Below are 27,411 nucleotides of genomic sequence, written 5' to 3'. Positions count from 1 at the left end.
TAGCAGACGGCGCCACACACACAGACACACACACACACACACACACACGAAAATAAAACCCAGGTGAATTCCAAGGAACCTCACAGCCAGGGAGAGGTCGCGGATCGGCTGGGTACCTGCACGTTGGAGGGAGGGGTGCTTCGTGGTGCAGCACCCAACAATGGTCCTTTAGCTAGGCCCGCAGTCACACGCCTGGGGCTCGTGTCCGCGGAGGAACCTGAGCGGTGCACAGCGGAGTAGATGAGCACAAATACATGTACACTGATGAGCCAAAACATTATGACCACCTGCCGAATATGCTATTGGTCCTCCGTGTTCCGCCAAAACAGTGCCGACCCACCGAGGCATGGACTCTACAAGACCCCTGAAGGTGTCCTGTGGTATCTGGCTCCAAAACATTAGCAGCAAATCATTTAAGTCCTGTAAGTTGTGAGTTTGAGCCGCTGTCCAGATTAGACTTGTCGGTCAAGCACATCCCACAGATGCTCAATTGGATTGAGATCTGGAGAATTTGGAGGCCATGGCAACTCCGTGAACACTTCATCATGTTCCACAAGCCATTCCCGAACAATGTGTGCAGTGTGGCAGGGTACATTATCCTGCTGAAAGAGGTTACTGCCATCAGGGAATACCATTGCCATCCTGGAAAGGGTGTACCTGGTCTGCAAAGATGTTTAGGTAGGTGACACGTATCAAATTGACGTCCATATGAATGGCCGAACCCAGGGTTTCCCAGCAGAACATTGCCCAGAGCATCACACTCCCTCCACCGACTTGTCGTCTTCTCACAGTGCATCCTGGTGCCACCACTTCCCCAGGTAAACGGCGCACACGTTCACGGCCATCCACGTGATCCAAATGAAAACGGGAATCATCAGACCAGGCGACCTTCTTCTTCTACTGCTCCAAGGTCCAGTTCCGATGCTCAGGTGCCCATTGTAGGCACTTTCAACGGTGGACAGGGGTCATCATGGGCACTCTGACCGGTCTGCGACTACGCAGCCCCATACACAGCAGGGTGTGATGCACTGTGGATTGTGACACATTCCTCCCATGACCACCATGAAAATTTTCTGTGATGTGCCACAGTACACCTTCTGTGGGTTCGGACCAGAAGGGATAGCCTTCGTTGTTCTCGTGCATCGATGAGCCTTGGACACCCAACACCCTGTCGCTGGTGTGTGGCTTGTCCCTCCTTAGACCACTGTCGGAAGGTACTCACCACAGCTGACCGAGAGCACCCCACAAGCCTTGCCGTTTCAGAGATGCTCTGACCCAGTCTTCTGGCCATAACAATTTGGCCTTTGTTAAAGTTGCTCAGATCTTTACTCCTGCCCATTTCTCCTGCATCCAACACATCAACTTCAAGAACTGACTGTTCACTTGCTGCCTAATATATCCCACCCCTTGACAGGTGCCATTGTAACAAGACAATCAATATTATTCACTTCACCTGTCAGTGGTCATAATGTTTTGGCTTATCAGTGTGTATGTATATATATATATACACAGTAGACAAGGCTTAAGTCGGCAGCGTGTAACTCGTCACTTCGCCTAAGTCGGCAGCGTCAAAAAGTCCCGAATTTATCTCATGTTAAATCCTTTGAATAAAGGGTCATCCCTCTGTAAGTCGTCATCTCTAAGTCGTCACTTCGTCTCAGTCGTCAGATGTTGTCCGTTCCCGCGTAATAGAAACTCAAGTAAATTACCACTCCTAACTCGTCACACGGAACTGCTGCCTCCTGAGAAGCCCGATTTCATGGAATCGTGATGCTCGCTCATTGGTGTACACCGCCAGTGATAGGCTATTTATAACTGCGTACACACGTTTATCGCACTGCAGGCAGGACAATGGTGCCTAAGCGTAAGCTTACAACTAAAACCTACCAAGAAAAATACGACATTATCCAGTTTTGCGAGGCAAACCCACTGATGAAGAAAACAGCCATAACTGAGAAATTGGACATCAAACGGCAGACATTGAACGATATCTTGAAGAACAAGGGCAAGATATTTGGACAAGTGGAGAAGATCGCAAGGCCGGTGGTAAATGTGAAACTCGTGAAATGTGTGTCCTTTTAAGATATCGATGACGCGCTCATAATCTGGTTTCGGCAAATGTCGGCTCAACCAAATATTCGGTTGGACGGTGAAATGTTGCTGCTGAAGGCACGTAAATTCGCTGTGGACCTCGGGCATGATGATGCCGAGACCTTGCCGATGCACTGGATAGACAGATTCAAAGTGAGGTGGGGAATCGCAAGGTCAAGAAGTGCGGCGAATCAGGCAGCGTGGATTCGGCAGTGGTGCACGACTGGAAGGATGGCAAATTGAAAGACATCTTGGAAAGGTATCAGCCTCGGGACGTGTACAATGCCGATGCCGATGAGACTGGGCTTTTCTGGCAGATGCTGCCAGAAAAGTCTCTGGGGTTCGTTGGTCATTCCCATCATGGTGATAAGCAGTTATATATATATATATATATATATATATATATATATATATATATATATATATATATATATATATATATATATGTATATGTATGTATGTATGTATGTACACACATATATACACCCAAATTGGTGTGTGGTGTGTAGTGTGTAGTGTATATGTAATCAGATGCACCACCTTACTGTGATGATCAGCATCACTGCAGATTATGTCTCACATGGTAAAAGCGCATTATCCGCAGAGAACAACCATCCATCTGCCACCCAGATGATTGCTCCCGCTAATGCAAACCATTCAACCACAGGGCACGTGATGTGATCAGCGGGTAAATCGAAACATGTGGAGTGTGACGAGCACTCCTCCGATCTCCATTTGACATAGTCCGACACCAAAGCGTCACCTACAACCCAGAAATCTCAGCCCGGCGACTGTTAAACAGACAAAAATTACATGGTCATCATCAAACATTAAAAAGAGCCGCCTATCTGGATTTCAGGCCTATTTGCCCTCATCAGGATGGCATGCTGATAAATATCTAAGCAATGATGATCACATTCGTTGTTTAAACATAATACGCACCAAGGGTCACCTCCACAAGTTTTGACTATGATCAGTGGAGATCGACTCTGTCCAATGGAGATCGGAGGAGTGCTCGTCACACTCCACATGTTTCTGTGTATATAATGGTTTTCTTATCATCATCGGGTCATAGTTGTTAGGAAGAGTTCTGCCAATATACAGTTTATCAATTACATAACTTTTCTTGACAAGGGACTTCATGATGCTGAGAAAACAATTTCCACCCTTTGATTTCAGAACATACACTCTGTTTATCACTTTTATGAGTTATGTCAATGTAAGAGAAATATTTGGTCAAACAGAGTTGTTCTCATTTTACTGTTATTTATTTTTCTTGACCACTGTATTTCGGCATGGAGATGCTGAATTAGAATTTCTGTCGTGATCGATTGTTGTTTGCCATAATTTATTGCCACATGTATTGAATTGTCATAATGTGGTTTATAATGATTTGTGCCAAATAGTGATAAAATGTTGTTGTTCGTCTTTCGGCTGCTCCCGTTAGGGGTCGCCACAGCGGATCATCCGTTATGATCCGCATACTGATTTGGCATAGGTTTTATGCCGGATGCCCTTCCTGACGCAACCCAGGTCACCTCTTACGACACAGGGATAAGGATTGGGTTTCACCATGATTCCGGGCTGCCCTACACCCTCTCATAGCGCGGCCCAGTGCAGGGCTCCCGTCCTCAAGCGATCCTCCAACCCAAGCCTCCGAGTAGCCGGATTACAGGCGCACGCCACTACGCCCGGTTCCAAATAGTGATAAAATGTCAAGTCAAATTAAATTTATTGACCACCGGGAATGTAAGGTGGGGACTTCTGCCTTCACTTCCATTGAGACAGGTTGGGTTGGGACAGTGCATTGTCGAGCAGTAAATAAATGAATTTTGTATTTTTATTTCTTATTTTTGTATGCAATGTCGAGGCTCGTATTCAAGCTAAAACACTGAATGTACAACAAGGGGAACGGGAGATAAGTGGGGTGGGAGAGGGAAGAACAAAACAGTGTGGAACAGAGACGAGGATATCTGTGGAAGGGAGAGAGATGATAAATGGGGTTTCTGGGACTCCCATTCAAATGAATGGGGAAAAAGGGAAAAGCTTTCTGACCCAAGCCCCCAAAGCCCAAAATAGGAGACTGATTTTCTCCCCACCTATCCCCTTCCCTCCCATACAAGGAAATGTAAAATTGAGCCTATGAAAGATTGAAACCTATTGATTAAAGCACGTCTTCCGCCCAACATAATCACAGTCCTTTTATATTTTCATTCCACTCAAAGAGCGAACCAACAAATATTTTCCCATGTTCTACTTTAGGGAATAACTTAATTTCCTTATAACATTCATTTCCATCGAGTATATTCACAAATAATAACTTGGAACTTGGTTCTTGATTTAAGTGTCTTTGTTGAGCAGAAATGAAATGATAAACTTCTCTCAATGCTCTTATTTGACCACCTCCTGAGCCACATATCATTTTGAGATTGTAGCAAATTTTTCCATTGTTCAATTGATAACCATCAAAGTTTTCAGTCCATTCAAGGATATTTTTTTCTTTACATCCTCCAACGTATTTGTAATTAAATTTATCCGCTTATTTGTTTTATCTACTTTTCCCCGGTTATTTCTTCATTAAGACTTATTTGATATTTCTCACATTCTTTATGTTTCCCATTTAAATACCAAGGCTGATTACGTCTCCAGTCTTTGGTTTGGTTATTGCTTGGTTCTATCATTTATAAATCAGTTAAAAGACAGCGGTAGCCCATTAAAATTCCCAACCCAATATATTGTTGCGGATTCGCGCCCGCCGGCGTGCGAACGGCCACGTAACTCGAATCGCGGCACGTCGCCCACCGGACGGACAATCCCGTCGTGACCCTCTCGGACTAACGCCGGGAACTAGTCACGGGTGGGCCTTTCGGCCTCACCACGATCGTGCCAATCGGCCCCCCGCGTGGGATAGGGTTGCTCGCCAAATTCGACCTACCTAAGTACCCACACGGAGGGTAGACCGGGCGATCGCACCTCGCCGCAGGTTGACTTCGGACACGGGCCACTTTAAGCGACCCGTTCCGTACTATCGGGATAACCGAGCGGTGTTATCGTCGGCCTCGACGGTTCGATTAATTATCGGGCGTATTTGCCCACGACCAACCCTTTACGTGAAGTAAGATGGAGATTCAATAAAGGAAAAGATGAAGCGAAACGGGAAAAACAGTTCAACATAAAGTACATTTATTCCGCGGCAAACGGAAAGCACACATATACAATTATACACCAAAAGCAAATGTAAAAGAAGAAACACCATAGTAATGCACAAAAAACAAATGTAAAAGTGAAACACAATGCAGATCTACCACCGACTACCGAGCACACGGCAACACTTATACAGTTTTACTTCACAGACGGCGCCGACAACACATATACTCAAAGCAAAAGAAAAAGGGACCACCCTCCACTATGAGGGGGCAGACGGGCCTGGGGCCGAGACCGCGTCGAGCCTACCCGTCTGGTGATGAGCCGCAAAAATGGCGGTGGCGCCCCGACTCCGCGGGCCTCGCGGACAGTGTCTGGAATGGGGTGGGAACGGGGCCCCCTTCTCACACTATCTCAGCGCGGGGGGAAACAGGAGGGGGTTGTTGATGCTCGGGGGGATGAGGATATCTCGCTGGCTCGGGTCCGGCGACGAGCGTCTCCACCGCGACCTCGGTCGCATTATCGGCCTCCCCTCTCCGCAGCTCCCCGACTCTGACACGAGCGCCCTCTTGACTGCCTTCGCCGCCGCTGCCTCTCCAACTCTCCCACTCGCCACAGCTCCGTCCAACTGCTTTCTCCGACTCTTCTCTTCTCCACTCTCCTTGACTGACTCTTTCCAACTCCTTCTTCCCAACTCAACTGCTCCTTCTTCCCAACTCAACTACTCGGCGAGTGAACGCGGCCCTTTATAGCCCCCGTGGCTTCGCTCCTTCATCTTCAACCCTTTACCTCCGACCCTTCACCTCTGGCTGGCTCCCCATTGGACAGGGGAAAAGTGGGCGTGAATGCTTTTTGATCCATGAATCTGCATATAGCGATATTACTCCGACACACCTGGAGGCGGGGCCAAATCGCCCCATGCTCGCTGATAGGACGGAACAGAAGTGGGCGTGAATAGTTTTTGATCCGATTTCTTCGGAAAGGCTGGTGTTTCTGCACCCGCTGCTCGGTGCGCGCCCTGCACGAGTCCAGTATCGGTGCCCACAAGCGGCGCGGGAATGGCGGTGATGCGATGGTTGCGAGAGCGAGATGTGACGGTAAAGGTCGTGGCTGTTGTTGTGAAGCGGCGTTGCGGTTGGGGGTTGTTGTGTGATGGCTGTTGAGACGTGGTTGGTGGTGGTTGTGATGGTAGTAATGGCGGCTGGTCCAAAATAAAGATAGTAAAAGAAAAACGGCTATCTAGAGGGGTCGCAGCCCGAATGAATGACATTTATTCCCTCTAAACAACGGGTTTGGGCCTAACTACACATATACTTACAGAGATATCTCACCTAAGGGACCTGAATGGTGGTTTGCGAATTTCATCAACCACAACACTACCCCCTCCCCTTTTTACAGACTCGTCCCGAGTCGTCAAATTTTCGTGTGCCATCATGTGTAGTTTTCCCCTAGTACATTTTACCTACGGATCCCTGAGTGCGACATTCATGGTATTCGTGTCCCCAAAATAAATAACCTGAGGGCTGAGTAACTACCTAAACAAACTCACTCACACGGACGACTTAAATAAAATTGCCGGCGCTAAGACAGACATGCCGGGGGCGCACTCATATGTACAGTACATCTTAACCTTAACTTACAAATTTTACACTAAACCATGGCCCAGGATCAATGAACTCTGCAAAAAGAAAGCAGTTCGCAGGGAGCCAGGCTGCTTGCATGCAGTCTCTGGCTCAAACAATGCAGGTGACAGGGAACGTGGCCGGCTGCTCACACGCAGTCTAAGGCCTTCCCTTTTTAACTGAACGCAGTGAAAAACGGTGCATGGGCTGCACAAACGCAGTCTACGTGCCAGCTCAAGTGGCACACGCAATGAACACAACGAATGGATGGATGAATGGATGCACGCAAACACGGTGCACGGGCCGCCACTGCAGGCCCGTGTTGTAGCTGCCAACAGGGCAGTTCTTTCAGCTTGAAAACTGTTGCTTTCTGATCCTGGGGCACATGGCAATGAACAGGGGGGGGGGGGGCAAAGCAAAAATTGAACAGGGCTGGTGAACAGGGGCAGTGGGCATGGCATGGCAAAGGTGATCAGGCAAACACAGCCTGCAGAACAAGGCCGCTGTAGGCAAACACAGCCGGCAGATGAACTGGCCGGCACAGGCCTTGAAGCACAGCAGCTGCAGACAATCCGACCGGCACAGGCCTTGCAGCACAGCAGCTGCAGACGATCCAGCCGGCACAGGCCTTGCAGCAAAACAACAGCTGCCGATGAAGTGGGCCGTCCTTTGCCTTGCAGCAACGCAGCCAGCAGATGAAGCTGGCCAGCCTTTGCCGTTCGGTGGAGGTTGGTGGAGGGAGTGCGGTGGTGCTGGCCACTGGGAAGGCGGGCTCGGACCTACCCTACGGTCTCCCTCCCAACCTATCGCCTTTGCCTGTCACTGTCTATACCCACTCCCTTAATTTGTCAAACCCCAATTGAGCCCCAACTTATATTTTTATTTTTTTTATTTTTACTTCCCCACTATAAATCGTCCCCTAACCCCCTGTACTGTCCTTGTTCGGCTAACCTATCCTGTCACCTAGCCTACTCCCAACCCCTACGTTCCCTTCCCGGAGGGGAATAAGGGAGAGCTAACGTCCTGTGTCGAGGCCCAACGAAGCCTCAGGATGGCCTCCCCAGAGTTCAGCGATCTATAACCAAAGTGGGTCCAGCGGCCGACAACGACAGCAAGGGGATGGATGGTGCGGAGGGGTACACTTCCTAATCTACCCTAACCATTAACCTTTAAACTACCCCGGGGCTTTCAACAAGCGTCTCTCGCTTAAACTATTGGTTCTAACAACCCAGATTCCCATCGCCTGTGTTGGTGTTCTCACATTTTCGGGCCTCGCCCCCCAATTTTCTCTCCGTGCCCTCACACGGTCTCATGGCTGGGACGCGTGGCTCCCTTTGGCAGGCACGACCCTCTGCCGAATCTCCCGCTATGGCACCCCCGGGCACTACACTGCCTCCGAGCCTACTAGCTCCCTAACACCGGGGAGTGCCCCCCATGGCACCTCCCCTGAAACGCACACGTGGCAGGCTGGCTTCCCAGGCCCCTTTCCGAGGGTCACCCATGCCCACAACACTGCCCACGCAGCTAATGGCGCCCCGGGCCCCCGCACCAAGCAGGCGCACCCGTGCCCACTACGCTATCCCGGCCCCCCATGGGCCCTTGGCCTACCACGGCTGACTAGCCTGGTGCCCGGGGTACCCACTCAGCGATACTCACCTTTCGCAGCCACGCTCCCAGCCCGTCAACAGGGCTCCTGCACCCCTCCAAACGGGTTTCGAGCCTACACTCCCACCAACAACAAAACGACCTCCATTTTGTAAATTTGACTAACCCCCTAACTCACTCTACACTGACCCCAGGGTCCCTTGGGCGGGAGTCACTCCTCCCCCCAATCACTCATCGCACCATGCAGTCCCCATTCGCTCCATACACACAGACCCGCTGGCCTCACTCACTCAACAAGCACATGCTTCCACTTCACTCACCAACTCTTCAACACACTCACCGCTGAACTCTGCCATCCTTCTAACTACATCCCCTAACTAACTCGTGCTCCCACGTCATCCCTTACACTACAGCACGTTCCTTTTAACACTACGTAGCTAAACTATGTCCCTTCTACACACTCAAAGGCTGTCACTGTCTCCAAATCTCTAAAATAACTTTTATTTCCCCACCTAAAGCTCATCTAAATCCCTCTAACTAATCCATTCCACGGACTCCATGAGGACTTACCCCTGCCCCATGAAGTCGGTCTAACTAAGCTAACCCTTCCCCCTAACTAGTTTCCATCCTGTGCCCTGGTAAGGGGGTCTTCCACCCCTTGCCCGGGAATCCTGTGCACCCGAAAGTGAGGCTTGCTTTTTTTTTTTTTCACATGCGCAGCACCAGCGCGGCAACTCACAGCTCGCGCACTTTGCACCTGCCCGTGACGTCATGCAGCGGCACGTGTACCTCGTCCCTCCTTGGACGGTACCATCCGGCAGGGATACTCCTCCTGCCGGATTCCAACCCCACGTGCAGCCATGGCGTCACCGTGCGCATAAAAAAAACACAAGCCCCACGTCTCGAGGGGTTCCCCACGCGAACACATGTGCTTTGCCCGTTGGAGCTTAACACACACAATCGCGTGGAGAACCCGTCCGGTCCAAATCCGTAATCCTGCCTAAACTTTGTCCGTCCGCGGGATAGGCAAATCCACCGCGTGCGTTTCCGGACCGGGACTTTACTCTCGCAAGCGAGCAGCACGTGGGGGCCTCGTGCGTTGCACAGCACGGTCCTCGTGCTCGCTGCTGGGTGAACCCGGCACGGTCCCCGAAACAACTACAGCCGCTACTCGGCTTTCGTTCCTTTGTCGCCGTCGTCGTCTCCATTCAACACACGCATTCCTGCGTGTAACGACGCTCACAGTCCATTCCATCACATTCACCCAGGGAGACGCGGCTGCATGTTCACACATGCCGACCGACATCTCCCTTACACACAACGACCTTGCACACGCTGTCTCTCTCACACTCGGCCGCTCACTCACGCATGCCATTTCCCTTGCACACGTGGCTCCACTCACTCGCGGCCTTTCACTCACTCGTGCCATTTCCCTCACACAAACCATACTACTCACACACGCGGGGGCACTCATCCGCGGTGCCTCACTCATACACCGTGCCTCACTCACACACGCGGGGGCACTCATCCGCGGTGCCTCATCCACACACGGCGTGCTGGGAAGCACGCCCTTCTGCACACTTACCACCACACCACTCACACACGGGGTCGCTTCCACACACGGGGTCTTTGTCACCCACCCGGTCGCTCTCACACACGCCCTTGGACCCGCGCTATGCGTGCGTTGCAGCACGCATTTCGCCACACTCGTGAACGCACACCTCGACACCACACACACCGGGATAACCACACTGGGGATTCGTGTCCCCACAAGGGTCTCCGGGGCCTCTATACCCCCCAAGCTCTCCGTGCACCTGTCCACAGCACTCCTCCCCTCGACCTCGCAAAGCACGACCGAACCCACATGGTCGTGACTCGCCTCAAGGGGGCATACTCCCACCCCTCGTTCCTGGAGGAGGCTATCCCGCTGCTCGCACCGGGTCCCTACACGCTCCGCGAGCTCAACCTCATCGTCCTCCACTACCTCTGTGTGTGTGTGCGTCTCTAACCCCGTCATTATCATGCAGTCTCTCCTCTATCGTTCCCATCTCCCGTGTCTGTACATTTATTCGTTTCTGTTGTCCCCTCGTGTCTATTAGTCTCTGCTTCTTTCTGGCGTCTTTCCCTTATCTTTATGTAGGTCAACCTTGCTTTCTCCTTAAGTCGCTCCCGTCCTTCCCTGTTTTTCACTCCTTGCTCTTTCACGATCTCCGCGTACCTCATCCTTGCTTTCCGTCTTAATTGTTCTTTTCTCTCCCTCCCAATTACTTTCACCTCGTCTCTTGTCTCCCGAATTATTTTCTCCTTACCTGCCTCCACCGCGGGCCCGACAGCCGTTGCACTCCCTCCCAGCTCGTTCGCTCCCACACGTGGAGTCGCCATTTTGAGCTCCGCTGCCATTGTGTGACTCCGTTTGCCAGCAAAGTTCGTGCTCAAGCCGCTCCCACTGACCACAGTTAGTGGTGGGGTTATAATTATAAAAAGAACCGACCTGGGCCATGGATCCTACATGACTACACATACCTAATACCCCCGGCTCCCGCTCGCCTTGAGACGCCATCTTATTTCTCGTAAAAGGTTAATTTGAATCGCTTGTAATTTGGAGGGAATCGGGGGTCGCTCCTCTCACCCCTGGACCGATTCCCGTGAATTTAGCTGGAGACAGGAGAGCCCGTTGTCCCGTTCTCCGACACCAGTGTCGCGAGGAGGGGGATGAGTTTGTATCTCACGACCTGACACCAGTGTTGCAGATTCGCGCCCGCCGGCGTGCGGACGGCCACGTAACTTGAATCGCGGCACGTCGCCCACCGGACGGACAATCCCGTCGTGACCCTCTCGGACTAACGCCGGGAACTAGTCACGGGTGGGCCTTTCGGCCTCACCACGATCGTGCCAATCGGCCCCCCGCGTGGGATAGGGTTGCTCGCCAAATTCGACCTAACTAAGTACCCACACGGAGGGTAGACCGGGCGATCGCACCTCGCCGCAGGTCGACTTCGGACACGGGCCACTTTAAGTGACCCGTTCCGTACTATCGGGATAACCGAGCGGTGTTATCGTCGGCCTCGACGGTTCGATTAATTATCGGGCATATTTGCCCACGACCAACCCTTTACGTGAAGTAAGATGTAGATTCAATAAAGGAAAAGACGAAGCGAAACGGGAAAAACAGTTCAACATAAAGCACATTTATTCCGCGGCAAACGGAAAGCACACATATACAATTATACACCAAAAGCAAATGTAAAAGAAGAAACACCACAGTAATGCACAAAAAGCAAATGTAAAAGTGAAACACAATGCAGATCTACCACCGACTACCGAGCACACGGCAACACTTATACAGTTTTACTTCACAGACGGCGCCGACAACACATATACTCAAAGCAAAAGAAAAAGGGACCACCCTCCACTATGAGGGGGCAGACGGGCCTGGGGCCGAGACCGCGTCGAGCCTACCCGTCTGGTGATGAGCCGCAAAAATGGCGGTGGCGCCCCGACTCCGCGGGCCTCGTGGACAGTGTCTGGAATGGGGTGGGAACGGGGCCCCCTTCTCACACTATTTCAGCGCGGGGGGAAACAGGAGGGGGTTGTTGATGCTCGGGGGGGATGAGGATATCTCGCTGGCTCGGGTCCCGCGACGAGCGTCTCCACCGCGACCTCGGTCGCGTTATCGGCCTCCCCTCTCCGCAGCTCCCCGACTCTGAAACGAGCGCCCTCTTGACTGCCTTCGCCGCCGCCGCCTCTCCAACTCTCCCACTCGCCACAGCTCCGTCCAACTGCTTTCTCCGACTCTTCTCTTCTCCACTCTCCTTGACTGACTCTTTCCAACTCCTTCTTCCCAACTCAACTGCTCCTTCTTCCCAACTCAACTACTCGGCGATCGAACGCGGCCCTTTATAGCCCCCGTGGCTTCGCTCCTTCACCTTCGACCCTTTACCTCCGACCCTTCACCTCTGGCTGGCTCCCCATTGGACAGAGGAAAAGTGGGCGTGAATGCTTTTTGATCCATGAATCTGCATATAGCGATATTACTCCGACGCACCTGGAGGCGGGGCCAAATCGCCCCATGCTCGCTGATAGGACGGAACAGAAGTGGGCGTGAATAGTTTTTGATCCGATTTCTTCGGAAAGGCTGGTGTTTCTGCACCCGCTGCTCGGTGCGCGCCCTGCACGTGTCCAGTATCGGTGCCCAAAAGCGGCGCGGGAATGGCGGTGATGCGATGGTTGCGAGAGCGAGATGTGACGGTAAAGGTCGTGGCTGTTAGTAGGGAAAGAATACTGGTTCTGGCTCACTTTTCCCCATGTAAATGAATGGGGGATTTTCAGCCATGAAATTTTTCTTTTTTTTCCCCTAAAAAAATAAATCCCCTTTTTAGCCCAAGGTATATTTATTTGTCTCCCCTTTTAACCTGGAGCCTGGTGTTGGCTTAGTGGTTAGGGTGGCGGCTTGGGATCCCAGGGTCCTGAGTTCAAGCCCCGTTGGCTGCTGAATTAACACCAGGGGGTTGACTCAGCCTACCATCCTTCCGAGGTCGGCGAAATGAGTGCCAGTGTACTGGTCCCGGTGTATGCCCCGGTTAGAATAGGTGTACCATATCCCTGTGTGTCGTAAGAGGCGACCAGGGTTGGCGTCAGGAAGGGCATCCGGCCATAAAACATTGCCTCAAGAAAAAGCCAAACCCCTGCACAGCAGGGAAAAATGGCTGTAAAAACGGTCATTTTTTTATTTCCCCTTTTAACCTCGGGGCTCTCTATTCAAATAGCCCATACAACAAGATAAAGATTTGTTAAAGGTGATTCTAAAGAAATATCTGAAATGTCGAAGCCTCGGGGCACTCTCTATTCAAATAACCCTTACAACAAGATAAAGATTTGTTAAAGGTGATTCTAAAGAAATATCTGAAACGTCTAAGCCCCGGGACACTCTTTATCAAATAACCCATACAACAAGATAAAGATTTGTTAAAGGTGATTCTGAAGAAATATCTGAAACGTCTAAGCCTCGGGGCACTCTTTATCAAATAACCAATGCATATTGTTTAGCTCACTCATTGAACCTATAAACATTTGTTCATTCTCAAATTCCTTGAATAGTTTAATTTTCTTTGCACAATAATCCCCATCTAAAATATTGAAAAACAAAACATTTGAATCTTTATATTTTTTAAGATACCCCTTTTGTGCCATTACGAAATGATAAACTTCTCTTAATGATCTCATCTGGCCACCGCCCGAGTTGCAAATCATTTTTGTACATAAACCATGCCATAAAAAAAGTTTTGTTTCAAATGTTTACAGTTCATGCTGTGAAAATGAGGAAGTGTTTTTTTTGACACGGCCGTGCTGTGTGAATGAGGAAGTGGTTTTGGACTGTCATGCTGTGAAAAAATAGGAACTATTCTGTGAGACAAGGTCTCGTGTTTATATTTTATCTCAGAACACGAACTGAAAACATTTAAATCAAAACTTTTATGGCGTGGTTTATGTACAAAAATGATTTGCAACTCGGGCGGTGGCCAGATGAGATCATTAAGAGAAGCTTGTCATTTCCTGTGCCCACACCCAATGATTAAGCAATCTCCTCATCGTTGCTTTATAAGTGATTCGCCAGACAAAGTTTCTGCCAGACGGGATTTTCATTTTTACAACTGGGGCATGGACGATCTTTCTTCCGATGAAGACAACAGCCCACTACAGAGTTGGTAAGTTTGTGTATGATTTTCTCTTTGAACGATGAAGCAAATGATTATTAATTAAATCATGATAATTCTGATATATATATATATATTTTTTCCCTGACAGGGCATTGGAAGAAATTGAGTTTACATATCACGACGTGGTTCATGAAATTAATACTCTTATTGAAGAGATCAATGATTTTAGAAGAGAATTGAAAGACATTTACAATGAGTGGCACGAAGTCTTATCACGTCCTCTCATCTCGAAGGAATTAAACCAATGGTGAGACACGTGTGTGTGTGTGTGTGTGTGTGTGTGTGTGTGTGTGTGTGTGTGTGTGTGTGTGTGTGTCTCTCTGTCTGTCTTTCTACCTACCTCTCTCTGCTCTTATTGAAGAGGTCAATGATTTATAATGACTGGTCTCTGATCTCGAATGAATTAAACCAATGGTGAGGCACGTGTGTGTGTGTGTCTATGTGTGTGTATATGTGTGTGTGTGTGCGTGTGTGTGTGTTGCTTTCCCTGTCTGTCTCTTCATCTATACCCTTGACTTATTTTTTTTTTTTCAGCACTATCGCACAACATCAGCTGTTGAAGCAATCTTGTACAACACATGATTTTCTGGAGGTAAATATTTCTGAATTATTATTAATATCACTCGTACAACACATGATTTTCTGGAGGTAAATATTTCTGAATTATTATTAATATCACTCTCTCTTTAGAATGTCGCCTTATGTTGGTTGCATCATTAGTTTGGACATGGTTTTGTCAGTACACTGGAATTCATTTTATTGACCTTGAAAGGATGACAGGCTCCTGGTGTGTTAATTCAGTGGTCAACGAGGCTTACTCATATTACCATGTAATTATCTTTATAAAACCTAATTATTATCCACTTTTTGTTTCAAAACAGAATATGGTGTCTGAGTTTCGAAATCACAAGACATCTGAAGAAGATTGCTGGGAAAGATTATACATTCTCGCAAATGAATATTTAATATTTTCAATATTAATAAATTATATTTGTTTTGTTTACAATTACTTGATTCTGAATTACAAGAAAAGAATAAAAGAGATGTAAAGGGGGAGGGGGTTGGGGGAGGGGGGGTAGGTGCGCTCCCCAATGACCCCTCCCCCCCCCATCCCACCCCTCCCCACAACATGTGTGTGTGGGGAGGGGTGGGGGTGGGATGAGGGAGGTGGTGGGTCGAAGGTGGGGGCGCACAGGGGGGTTGAGGGGGTGGGGCTTGTGTGGGCGGGGCTTGTGTGGGCAGGGCTTCGTGGGGCTTGTGTGGGGGGTGTGTGGGAGGGGCTTGTGTGGGCGGGGTGTGTGTGGGTGGGGCTTGTGTGGGTGGGGCTTGTGTGGGCGGGGTTTATGTGGGTGGAGCTTGTGTGGGAGGGGTTTATGTGGACAGGGTTTATGTGTGTGGAGTTTTTGTGTGGAGCTTGTGTAGGCAGGGCTTATGTGGGAGGGATTTATGTGGGCAGGGTTTATGTGGGCAGGGGTTTATGTGGGTGGAGCTTGTGTGGGAGGGGTGAATGTGGATGAGGCTTATGTGGATGAGGTTTGTGTGGATAAATGGATGGGTGGAGAGATGGGGGGATGGGTGGATGAGTGGAGCTTGTGTGGATGGGTGGATAATTTTTTAATTAAATAAACATGTTGTGTGTGGGGGGAACTAATTAACTAATCACTAATTATGTGAATATGATGAATATGGGTGGAGCTTGTGTGGGGTTTGTGTTGTGGAGCTTGTGTGGAGTTTTTGTGTGGAGCTTGTGTGGAGCTTGTGTGGGGTTTGTGTGGGGTTTGTGTGGGCGGGGCTTCGGTGGGAGGGGCGTGTGTGGGCGGAGTCAAAAAGGGGCGGAGTCAAAAAAATTCAATTTATTGGAGCTTGTGAGGGGGTGTGTGGTGGGGTTTGTGTGGGGTTTGTGTGGGCGGGGGGCTTGTGTGGGCGGGGCTTGTGTGGGTGGAGTCAAAAAGGGGCGGAGTCAAAAAATTTCAATTCATCTTTGTCTTTTGTAATTCCTGTGAATAAAATGAACCTAAAATCTCTTCCCCTTCCAAATCATATATCTTATAAGTCCAAGGGACCGTATCTATTACATCAACAATTTTAAAAAGCTCGTTGGTCCATCTTTTCGCATAACCTTTTTCAAAATGAGATTTCCACCTATATATTCTTACGATATCACCAACTTTGAACTTAGGTTTTCTGACATTAATCTCTTTTTCATATTTTAATTTTGTAAATGTTTCTGATGGTTTCATATTTGTTGCCGTGTGAATCGTGTCATTATACTTATCCACAATATCCTGAATAAAAGATGACCATTGTTGTGAACCGAGTTGTGTGAATTTTTATATAGTCTCTCTTTTAAGGTACGATTAAAACGTTCAACAACAACTGCCTTCCCTTCATTAAAGGTACTGTATAATGTAATACTGTTATTTTTTAGAAAATTCATAAATGTCTTGTTATAAAACTCTCTACCCTCATCAGTCCACAATTTTTTAGGTTTTCTCTTACTTTTATTAAATATCTGTTGAAAAGCTAACATAAGAGTATTACCTGTTTTGTTTTTTAAAGGGACAACCCACACATATCTACTCCTCAAATCAATAACGGTTAAAGCATACTTGTACCCCTTATCATTATTGAGTTCAATCAAATCAGCAGACCAGATATAATCTACTTCCTTGGAATAAACTTTCCTTCTCTGAAACTTTGTGAATATTTGTTTATGTAATTCATCAGCTAATTGCTCTTCAATCTTAATGACATCATTAGAGCTTACAAGTTTTTTGAATTTCCAAGTCCAAGTTTCAATTTAGCACTGATCATCTTCTTCACAATGAACCGATCAACATGTCTTCTCGATGTCAATAGTCTTGTCGAAAGTATTGTAAATAGACATCAATTCTTTGTTTTCCTCCTCGGTGGGTTGAGTTATTTTCTGTAATACCCCTATTCTTTTTTGAATCTCACTGGTTTCCATATTTTGATATTTATTCATCCACTCTCTTTCCTCCCTCTCCTCCCTCTCTCTCTTCTCTCTTTCCTCCCTCTCTCTCTTCTCCCTTTCATCCCTCTCTCTCTTCTCTCTTTCCTCCTTCTCTTTCTTCTCCCTCTCCTCCTTCTCTCTCTTCTCCTTTTCCTCCTCTTCCCTCTCTTCTTCAACTCCTTCCTCATCCCTTACTATCCTTGAATCGCTTACACCCCATAGAATATTATACATATATTCATCAGGATTTCTTGTTATTCCTGTATCCAAAATAATATTTTTTACAACAGGAAACCAATAAAATTTCTTTTGAATTTCTAATAGAGCCTTACCTTTTCTTAACTTTATAATTTTTTCATTATTTAACATTCTAATTAAATCTAAAGTTGTCGGTTTATCAACATCAGCATAATGCCAATCTTTTATTGAAAATACCTCATTCTTATGTTGTAGAACATATTTATTAAAATACCGAATACCCTTTTCTTGAAGGTATGCTTGGACACAGAAATGATAATTTTCTTGAAGCCTTCTTGCTGTCATTTATGTATTAGAAATATATGTTAGAATAATATTATGGCACGAAACACCTCCCCATCTTCCCATAGTTAAATCATTTTGTATTTCCTTACTTATTATATATAATCCTGTTTTTTCTGTTTTCATGAGATAAACAAGGGCAAAACCATTATTATATTTACCCTTATTAAATTCTTTTATTTGTTGTTTACTAATCGTGGCCCCACAAAACTCATTCTCGATACCAAGTGGATAATATTCTTCCTTACGAGACTGATTTAATTGTTCCAGGTCTTCGAGGTTAATTTTAAATGACCAATTATACCCTAAATCATTCATATCATACCCCCATTGTTCTATTCTCATACAAACGATACGCCCTTCTTTATAAAAATTAATTTTAATTCGAACTGTGAATTCTGTATGACCTGGAGATAATATCAACACTTCTGTATCTTTGGAATACACGGCTGTTTTATTTAAGGATATATATTGTGATAAATCGCTTAATCTCACCAAGTCATTCGCGTCAGTCGGGCTTGGATAATTTTTTAATTTATAAGCATTTTTCATGTTAATATTTTTGGTTATATTATATTTATGTCGTTCAGCCTGTGCCTTTGTGTAATAATTTGATAAATCAATATCCAGTTCTTGAGATACACCAAAGATAGAACCATCTTTACCAACATAAGTCATTTATATTAGATTAAAAATAATATCATAAAATTTTTTATTTTTGTTGAGTTGAAATAACACATATAGGCATAATTGGCCACAACACTTGGAATTTAATTCTTGAACTTGAAATGTTTGATAAACACCATTCTGTAACAATTTTATAACTTCAACAGGTGGTGGAAGGCCAAAACTATCAAAATAATATTTGTCTTGACTATTAAAAATACAAACCCAATGAGAACCGTTCCCATTATTATCTTCTAAGTTCATAATAATATTCTTTGTATGTTTCGGCACATTTGTTAATTCATCTCTCATACAAATAACCACATTATGAATTTTTAATTTCTTACAATATTTGTCAAGTTGTAAATTTGATGTTGTATTCTTTCCAAATTTTTCCAACCACTCATCAATGCTCATTTATTTATTAGAAAGATATAATCCATTACCTCTTTTCGTTAATTTTACACCTGCTTGTGCAATAGAAGAAAGCATATCTCCAACTAACAATCTCGCTTTATCAGGCAGACCTTCAAGTTTTTCAGCAAAATCTACAATTACGCCACTTCCACTAATTTGTTTCTCCAACTCTTTGTTATGTCTTTCCAATTCTTTTTGAGCCTGGAGTTGAGCCTTCCTTTCGTTGGCAGTTTTCACCGCTGTTGAAATACCACCCGTCAATGCTCCAACCGCACTTAAACCAGCAAATAAAGGAATTAGAAATGGGAGAAATCCTCCACTCGTCGCTCTTATTGAATATTTTTTCAACATTGGTTTTGTCATTTTAATTTTAAGTGAGCCAGTGTCATTCAAGATTTTAACCTGTTCTCTTGTGAGCAAAACATCAATTCTTACTGCTCCTTTTCTCTGAATTGTATTAACGTTAATCGTACAAGGCTTTTGATTTTGAACACAAGATGATAGTTTATGAAGATTGATTTGATTAACATATACCCCAGTTGGTACTTTGCCACTCATTTATTTAACAAAAAATTATGTGAGACTAATCATCACACCATTATCTGTATTAATCTGCAATTCTGTTTCTTCCAAAAGCAAACAATATGTATCAACTTCTTCACTCTCTCCTCTTTCAATGTATAGGGAAGTATCCACTCGATTAGACTTTATAGTTTCCTTTTGCGCGCTCAGGTCAAACGCATAGATTGTATACAAACTTTTAAATGCTGTCATATCCAAAATAGGTTCTTTATTTCCATTACTTTCACACACCTTTTGGTAAGACTTGTATGCTTCAGCAAAATCATTTTTTCCCAATTAATTTCCAATCTATCTCGTGGATAAAATGTTCCATCTTGAGAAACGCGAAGTTGTTTCACCTTAGCATTATCACTCAATGCATTATTCTTATCAGTCGCAGTATCACCATCTGGCTTTTTAAAAATGATCCACAGATATCGTGGCTTTCCTTCCAGAACACCCAAATTCCATGTGTAAGTAGTTTGATTGAGTTTAACGTGTTGACATCTTCTTTTGAGGTATGATACACTGAGTGGTTTCTTTGAGTTAAGTCTTCGATTCAACATCTCTTCTGTTTTAAGATTAGGAGTATATTCACTGATATACCAACTCATTTCCTCAATTACAAATTTATTCTGATCACCAAAAGCACTACCAACACCAAAAAGCAATCGATTTTCATTATCATTCCTTTGTAGTTGAAATCTAATTTTAAGGCCATACAGAACTTTATCATGATCACAAAATCCAAATATACCTTTAAGAGGAACTGCCACAGTAAAACTATTTTCTGCTTTTGTATCATCATTATACATTCCTTTCCTTTGAGTATATCCAGGGTCTGTGTTTGTTCCCGTTGACATATCAGGAATAAAACCTTCGACAGACCCCTTTCCCATTCTATCACTGAATGTATAGAGTGTAAATTTTATCATTTCAGACACAGCAGAGACATAATCAACCGCTTTAACTTCTTGTGTTCCAATATACAAACGCACACTATCAAACATTTTCCAGAAGAAATCATTTACAAGTGTAGCGTTTGTGTTATTCCCAGCCTTAGTGAATTTAAATTTACACAACAAACTTTCGGAGAGATTCAAATAGGTTTGTTGATTATTTATTTCAAAACTTTTTGTACCATTCGTATTCCAGTCTGTTCCAGTTATTGCATTTACCTTGAAGTAATCTTCTTTTTTAGTGGAGTTTGAGATAATAATAGTATCATCCAAATCATAGATACTATCAATTGCTTCCATACTTGTATTTATTTAGGAAAAAAAGATGTTAAAACTTTTGAAACCCTGATCCAAGTATTTGAATTATTTTCTGTCGTTCTTGGGGGGACAACTGAGTTTTGCCTTTCTTAATTTCTTTTATTGCTTGTAATTTATGAGATTCCTTCTGAGCATCTTTTATACTCTTTACAGCACCTGCTACATTTCCCACAGCAGAAGCAGTTGAACCAATTAGATCTTTATGTTTAAGAATAGTTGAACCAATACCCATGAGAGTATCAATTATCCCATCTCCTCTAAATTGATGTCCAACACCCCTTTGTCTCTTAGGTTTATAGTATCCTCTACCAAGATACATACCTTCACCCTTGTAGTATGGGGAAAGGAACATCCCATCCCCTGTAATTATTTTATATTTTCCCAACTCGTGTTTCCTCACAATAACCATCGCATTTATTTATTGGAAAACTTCACGTAGGTGAATTCTGATGGATATAACTTCTCCATTAAAAGAAATCACACGATTATCTTGGTCGGTTATCCTAAAATTTACTCTGTGTATGGTTTTTCCTGACACAGGTAGATAAACCAAATTTTTGGGTTCCATATTGAATTTATAACCAATTGGGGTTGAGTATGCGCTGAATGAAAATATTGTATTTGTTTTTTTCCCATCATTATAAGCACCATCAATCAAATCACAGTGAATTAACACCGAATTTATTCCTGAGGATATTTGAATGACATTATCACTGTAAAACATCCCATTAGTTTCAATCTTTTTTGAGGAGAAACCCAATAACTCTCTAAATGAATTATCAATTGTGAAATCAACCTTGTAGTTATTTTTAACTTTAATCGTTGATTTTCAAGTATGTTTTTGAATGTTTATAACAATATTTTTTGGTTCATCACCCTGTTCTTTTATAAGACGAGCAATTTCGGAAGATATTTGAGAAATCTCATATGCTCCGGGTGAGACTGTTATCGTTTTGTATCCACTTCCCGGATTATAACTAAACTTGTCATTTTTCTCGGTTATATTAAATAAGGTATTATAAGTTTCCATGGACAATAAAGATGCCTCATATTCTTTTGTTGTGTCAAGTTGTAGTGGGTATGGGAATGAAGATGTGTGGTCGCTTGTTGTGAAATTGAAACTAAGGATTGTGCTTCTCATCTTATTTAATATGAGATAAAATGTCTTTATATTGATATTTATTAATTATTTTCATGTTCATCAACTGGTCTAAAATGGCTGATGCTTCATTAAAACAATTGTTATTTCCAGCCTTCTTACTGCCTAACAACAATAACAGTCTATTAACTAATTGCGATGGGTCATTTGGAAGAAAACAAACACCTGAACCAAGGATACTTAGAGCCTGAATAATGTGTTTCTCCTTCTCATTCTTCCTACTTTTACCAGAAAGAATAACCTTATAATTTAGAGTGTTCAGCAGATCAATATATACTCTATCATCATTATTTTCCATATCCAATGGTTTATCAATATACTTTGATTCATCCCTCACAGTTGAACCTTGTCTTCCATCTTTTGTGAGAAGAAACATTAATCTCGGAGTTAGTTTAACAGGGGGTTGAGCAGAACCCAAGAACCTTAATTCATCATTAAATATCAATACCTTTTCTTGAACAAGATGAAATATTGCTGGTTGTTCTGTTGGAATGAGCCCTGCTTTGGTTTTTGAATCCGCTGAATATTCATTGTTTTGAACAGCATTCACAATATAATCAGGGGGTTGATTAATCTCTTCCAGTTGTTGAAATAATTCTTCATCATGATATTCTAATTCTCCAATATGATCTAATTCTTCCTCCGTCATTTGACTGAAATCTTTTAACATTTGAAGTTTTTTAGGAGTATATTCTACTGTGGGAACTGTGGAAACATCTTTCATTTTTTCTTGGGAAGTTTTTAAAAGTGGTTTAAAAAATTTCTCTTGTTTTCTTTCAAATGCTTCTTCGCCCGTTAGTTTCTGTCTGCGTTTCTTCTTTATGTCTTCCTGCTGTTTTATAACCTTTGAAACCAACTCTTGATGTTCCCTAAATCTTCTTGCTCTTTCTTTCGCATCCATTTATTTATTGAAAAATATCATTTAATATCTCATCTTGTTTCACAACAATATATTTATATTTTTCAGTCGTGTGTTTCATGTAATCCCCAAATTCCTTTTTACTACATAATGTAGAACAATTGTCTCTCCAAAAATTGTTTATATCTATTGAATTTAACTTGAATAAAATAAAAGTATTAGCATTGTTTCTGATGGAACGACGAGGAAGTTGAAAGTACGATTGACTAAGATAAATACAATTACAAGAAGAATGTCTCCCTCTTGTGTAGTAGCTGTTCATTACCGTTTGGTTTCTCTCATTAACACAATCATCAAAGATAACGAGGTTCTTTTTGGATTTATCCAAATCTTGGGGAGACGGTATATCATCCGTATTATCACTCAGAATACAAGTTATCGGTTTTGATTTCTTTTTACATCTCTGTGTATCACAAAATAGTTGTATTATATCTTCAATGTTAAAATCATTTAGGTTTTTTTGAAGTTTAAATAAACCGATTATATCTTCTTTTTGAAGACCAGCATTAAAACCTTGTGAGAGTAGTTGATACTCTGGTTGAAAACTCGACTTTGTGAAAATTATTAAATTATCATAATCTAAAAAGTTGGGAGTGAGGAGCATCTTTAAAAGTAAGCAGGTTTTTCCACATCCACTTGAACCAACTATGAGGCATCTTAATGAATTTGGGAGATTTTTATGGTTGTCAAATTTTATCTTATTTTCCCAAATGGGTAAAAAATCATTCATTTATATATTTGGAAAACAGGTTATTTAATTTATTATTGGCTTTTTTCAAAATTCTATATTTTATCCTAAGTTCAGGTTTAATTTCAAGATAATCCATTATTTTATTTATGCAATATCTTGTGTTGATATTTCCCTGAAAATCACATCCATGAATAATATATAACAACAATCCTTTGAACATTTCTCTAATACGTTCAGTTTCTTCCCTTGTAAGGAAAGGTGTGTTATCACCCTCGTACTTTACATTCATTTCTCTAATCAATCTTGTAAAGTAATTCATTTTTGGTGTAAATCTAAAAGAATTATTTTCCTTTTTATATTTTTGATTATCATTAATTAGAAGATAATCACAGAATATACATTGTTTATAGGCTTTTGACTCTGTGTTTAATCCCCGTCTTTCACACGCAGGACAATTCTCAAATTTGTCATATGGAGAATCATGGAATTCAAGAGGCTCAAAATCGAGTAAACTATTCATATTTATAAAGTAAAACTTTACTTAAACTGAAATTCATCTTCGATATCATCTTCGATACTTTCAGAATCATCTATACTTTCATAACTATCATTTGAACACCAACTCTCGGTGCCATAACTATCGTTTGAATGCAAACTCTCAGTATCATAATCACTCTCATAATCTTCAAAATCTTCAGTTGAATATTGACTCATTTAATTGGTAGAAAAAACATTACCATCGATATCGATATACATTTTTTCATTAACAGATTCAACTGCTACATTTTTTATATTAAAGGTAATTTTAAAATGATCCTTAACTACAATTGAACGAAATGTCATTTCACCTGATATATTAACATCCTTTATTTCATCAGGATTTATATCTTTAGGGTTGTTGAAAAAAATACAAATTTCTCCTTGCATATTACAGATGGTCTTATCTTTTCTTTCTAAAGCTTCATCCATAAGGTTTTTATTTTTTGATACCTTTTCTTGTTTCATTGCTTTTTCTAGTTTTGAATATATTGCCAGAAGGAGAGGAGAAACTTTTGTTAGAGATACCTTAATTGATGTTCTTCCAGGTATACTAAAAGCCCTTCCACTGAAGTAAATTGAAGAACTCATCATATCCACCATAATTGTTTTTATCCAATAGTTGTTATATTTATCTTTGTTCAATTTTACATCCTTGACATATTTCTCAGCATCTTTAACAAATGAAGAGATTGATTGAAACTTGTCTTTTGTGTCTTGAAACATTGTATTTATTAAGTGAAAAAGTTGGAGGATAAAATGGTTTTAAGCACAGATTCACCTGTAAAATAAACGAAATTTTCATCAAGAAAATTTTAGTTTAAGCACAGATTCACCTGTAAAATAAACGAAATTTTCACCAAGAAAATTTTAGTTTAAGCATAGATTCACCTTTAAAATAAACGAAATTTTCATCAAGAAAATTTTAGTTTAAGCACAGATTCACCTGTAAAATAAACGAAATTTTCACCAAGAAAATTTTAGTTTAAGCATAGATTCACCTTTAAAATAAACGAAATTTTCATCAAGAAAATTTTAGTTTAAGCACAGATTCACCTGTAAAATAAACGAAATTTTCATCAAGAAAATTTTAGTTTAAGCAAAGTTTTATTATATAAATATGGTGAATACAACATACTGCGATGTTTGTGATCACGAATATAAACATTATAGAAAACACCTCCGAACCAACAAACACACATTTAATCTATTTCACAAAATATCCCCTCTTGAGTTGGAAAGAAAACATTGTGATACCTGCTCAAAGGATGTTTTGAAGAGTAGTTATAATAGACATCTTCAATCACAAAAACACAAGAAAAATGAGTTTAAAGTAAAGGGAGACTATTATATTGAAAACACTGATGGGGCATTTAAAGGGCATATAAAAATAAGGATTTTTCAATTTGGAGAACCCGGTCCATCATCAATAGTTGAATCAATTGAAATAGTGAAACCTGATGTTGAAAAATTTATTAAAAAGACATTAAAAGAAATGAAAACTTTAAAGTTTTATATGGGAGTGAAAATGAATATGAAAAGACAAGATGAAGAACAAACTCCTTATATGAGGACAGATCTTCATTTTATAACATCATTTCAAGATTTTTTGAATAGTGGGGTTTATGAAGAACTATCAAGACAAGAGGAGGATGTTGATAATACAGTGGTCGGAAGTGGATTCAATATTAAAAAAATCATCTTTTTAGATATACACATTCTAAAATCAAACCCTCTTAAAGCTTCTTCTTATATTGAATTACCAAAAGAAATAAAACGAAAGAAGGCAGTTGTTAATATTAAGAATAATGATAATAAATGTTTTCTCTGGTCTGTTCTTGCTCACTTACATCCACCAAAATGTAATTCAGAAAGAGTAAAACAATATATGAAATATGAGAATACCTTGGACATTAAAGATTTTAATTTCCCAATGCCACTAACAGATATTCCTAAATTTGAGAAAAAGAATAATCTTTCTATTAATGTATATGGATTAACGGATACAAACAAAGTTCAAATATTAAAAATTTCAAACAACTATAAAAATGAAGAAACACACATTGATCTTTTATATTTTAGTGTTGGAAAGAATTCACATTACACATACATCAATAATTTATCAAGATTAATCTCTTCTCAGGTATTCAGAACAGCAAACAAAATATATCCTTGTAAGCGATGTCTTAACTCATTTCATACAAAAGAACGATTAGAACAACATTCAAAATATTGTAGTAATCATAAATCAGCTGTAATTACAATGCCTAAACCTGGTGAAAAGATTTCTTTTGAAGATTATAATAAATCTATCATGCACCCATTTGTGATATACGCTGATTTTGAATGTATCCTTAAAAAGATAAATACTGCTTCTCCTAATCCAAAAGAACCATATACAAATAAATATCAAAAACATATTCCTTGTGGTTTCTGTTATTATATCAAATCATCTGTTGGAGAAAAGTATAATAAACTTGAACAGTATAGTGGAAAAAATGCTTCACAAGAGTTTGTAAAACGATTAGAAAAGGATTGTATAAGACTAAGTAAATTAATGAAAGAAACAAATGAACCGATGAAATTAACCATAGAAGAAAAATTAGAATTTAGAAAGAACAATATCTGTCATATTTGTGAGGAGGAAATTGAGGAGTCTAAAGTTAGGGATCATTGTCATCTTACTGGTAAATATAGAGGCCCCGCTCATTCCTGTTGTAATCTTAATTATAAATTACCTTCTTTTATTCCAGTCTTTCTTCACAACAGCGCCAACTATGATACACATCTATTTATAAATGAACTTTCAAAAACACCAGGGAATATTTCTGCCATAACAAACACAAGTCAAAAGTATATTTCATTTACAAAAATGATATTCACAAAACCTATAACTCGTATTCGGTTTCTTGATTCTTACAAGTTTATGGGAACACCACTAGCCAACCTCGCATCAAATCTAAGCTCCATGGGCTCTTTTCCAAATCTTAATTCATTCTTTCCAAAAGAGGAAATTCTAACTAAAGAGGAAATTCAGATTAAAGAGAGAATTCAAAGTAAAGAGGAAATTCTAATTAATGAGGAAATGAATGAAGAAATTCTTACTGAAGATGAAATTCTAATTATACAGAAAATTCGAACAAAGAATGAAATTCTAACGAAAGAGGAAATTCTGATTATAGATGAAATTCTGATTAAAGAGGGAATTCTAACTAGAGAGGAAATTGAAACAAGGAATGAAATTCAAAGTAAAGAGAAAATTCTTACAAGTAAGGGAATTTATCCTTATGGTTATATGGATTCATTTATGAGATTTAAAGAAACACAACTTCCTTCAAAAGAAAGTTTCTATAATAACCTTTATGAAGAAGAGATAAGTGATAAGGAATATAAACACGCACAAGAAATTTGGAAAATATTTAAGATAAAGAACCTTGGAGAATATCATGATTTGTATCTAAAAACAGATGTTTTATTGTTAGCTGATGTGT

At 42.0% G+C, this 27,411-nt stretch overlaps 1 protein-coding gene, 1 long non-coding RNA gene and 1 pseudogene across 4 annotated transcripts in view; 1 reads left to right on the top strand and 2 right to left on the bottom strand.

Moving 5' to 3' along the window:
* The window catches only part of LOC147030504 (THAP domain-containing protein 2-like), a 344,307-nt gene that overhangs the window by 6,467 nt on the left and 310,429 nt on the right, over positions 1-27,411 (bottom strand). For both annotated transcript variants that reach the window (XM_085874629.1, XM_085874628.1), the window contains one exon: positions 117-217. In XM_085874629.1, coding sequence (XP_085730755.1) covers positions 117-217 — 101 coding nt within the window. The remainder of the gene's footprint in view (positions 1-116; positions 218-27,411) is intronic.
* On the bottom strand, positions 3,647-3,787 carry LOC147030510 (signal recognition particle RNA; annotated as a pseudogene).
* On the top strand, positions 13,778-15,228 carry LOC147030509 (uncharacterized). 2 transcript variants are annotated; one of them, XR_015056416.1, is made up of 4 exons: positions 13,778-14,167; positions 14,268-14,426; positions 14,714-14,771; positions 15,061-15,228. It is a non-coding gene; the product is annotated as an uncharacterized LOC147030509 (long non-coding RNA). The 2 variants fall into 2 exon arrangements; XR_015056415.1 differs by having other exon boundaries at positions 13,778-14,426.

The sequence above is a fragment of the Eptatretus burgeri genome, chromosome 3 (assembly GCF_056783735.1).
Source record: "Eptatretus burgeri isolate ZD-2024b chromosome 3, Ebu_testis_v1, whole genome shotgun sequence".
Lineage (NCBI taxonomy): Eukaryota > Metazoa > Chordata > Myxini > Myxiniformes > Myxinidae > Eptatretus > Eptatretus burgeri.
This window is presented reverse-complemented; position numbering and strand designations above follow the sequence as displayed.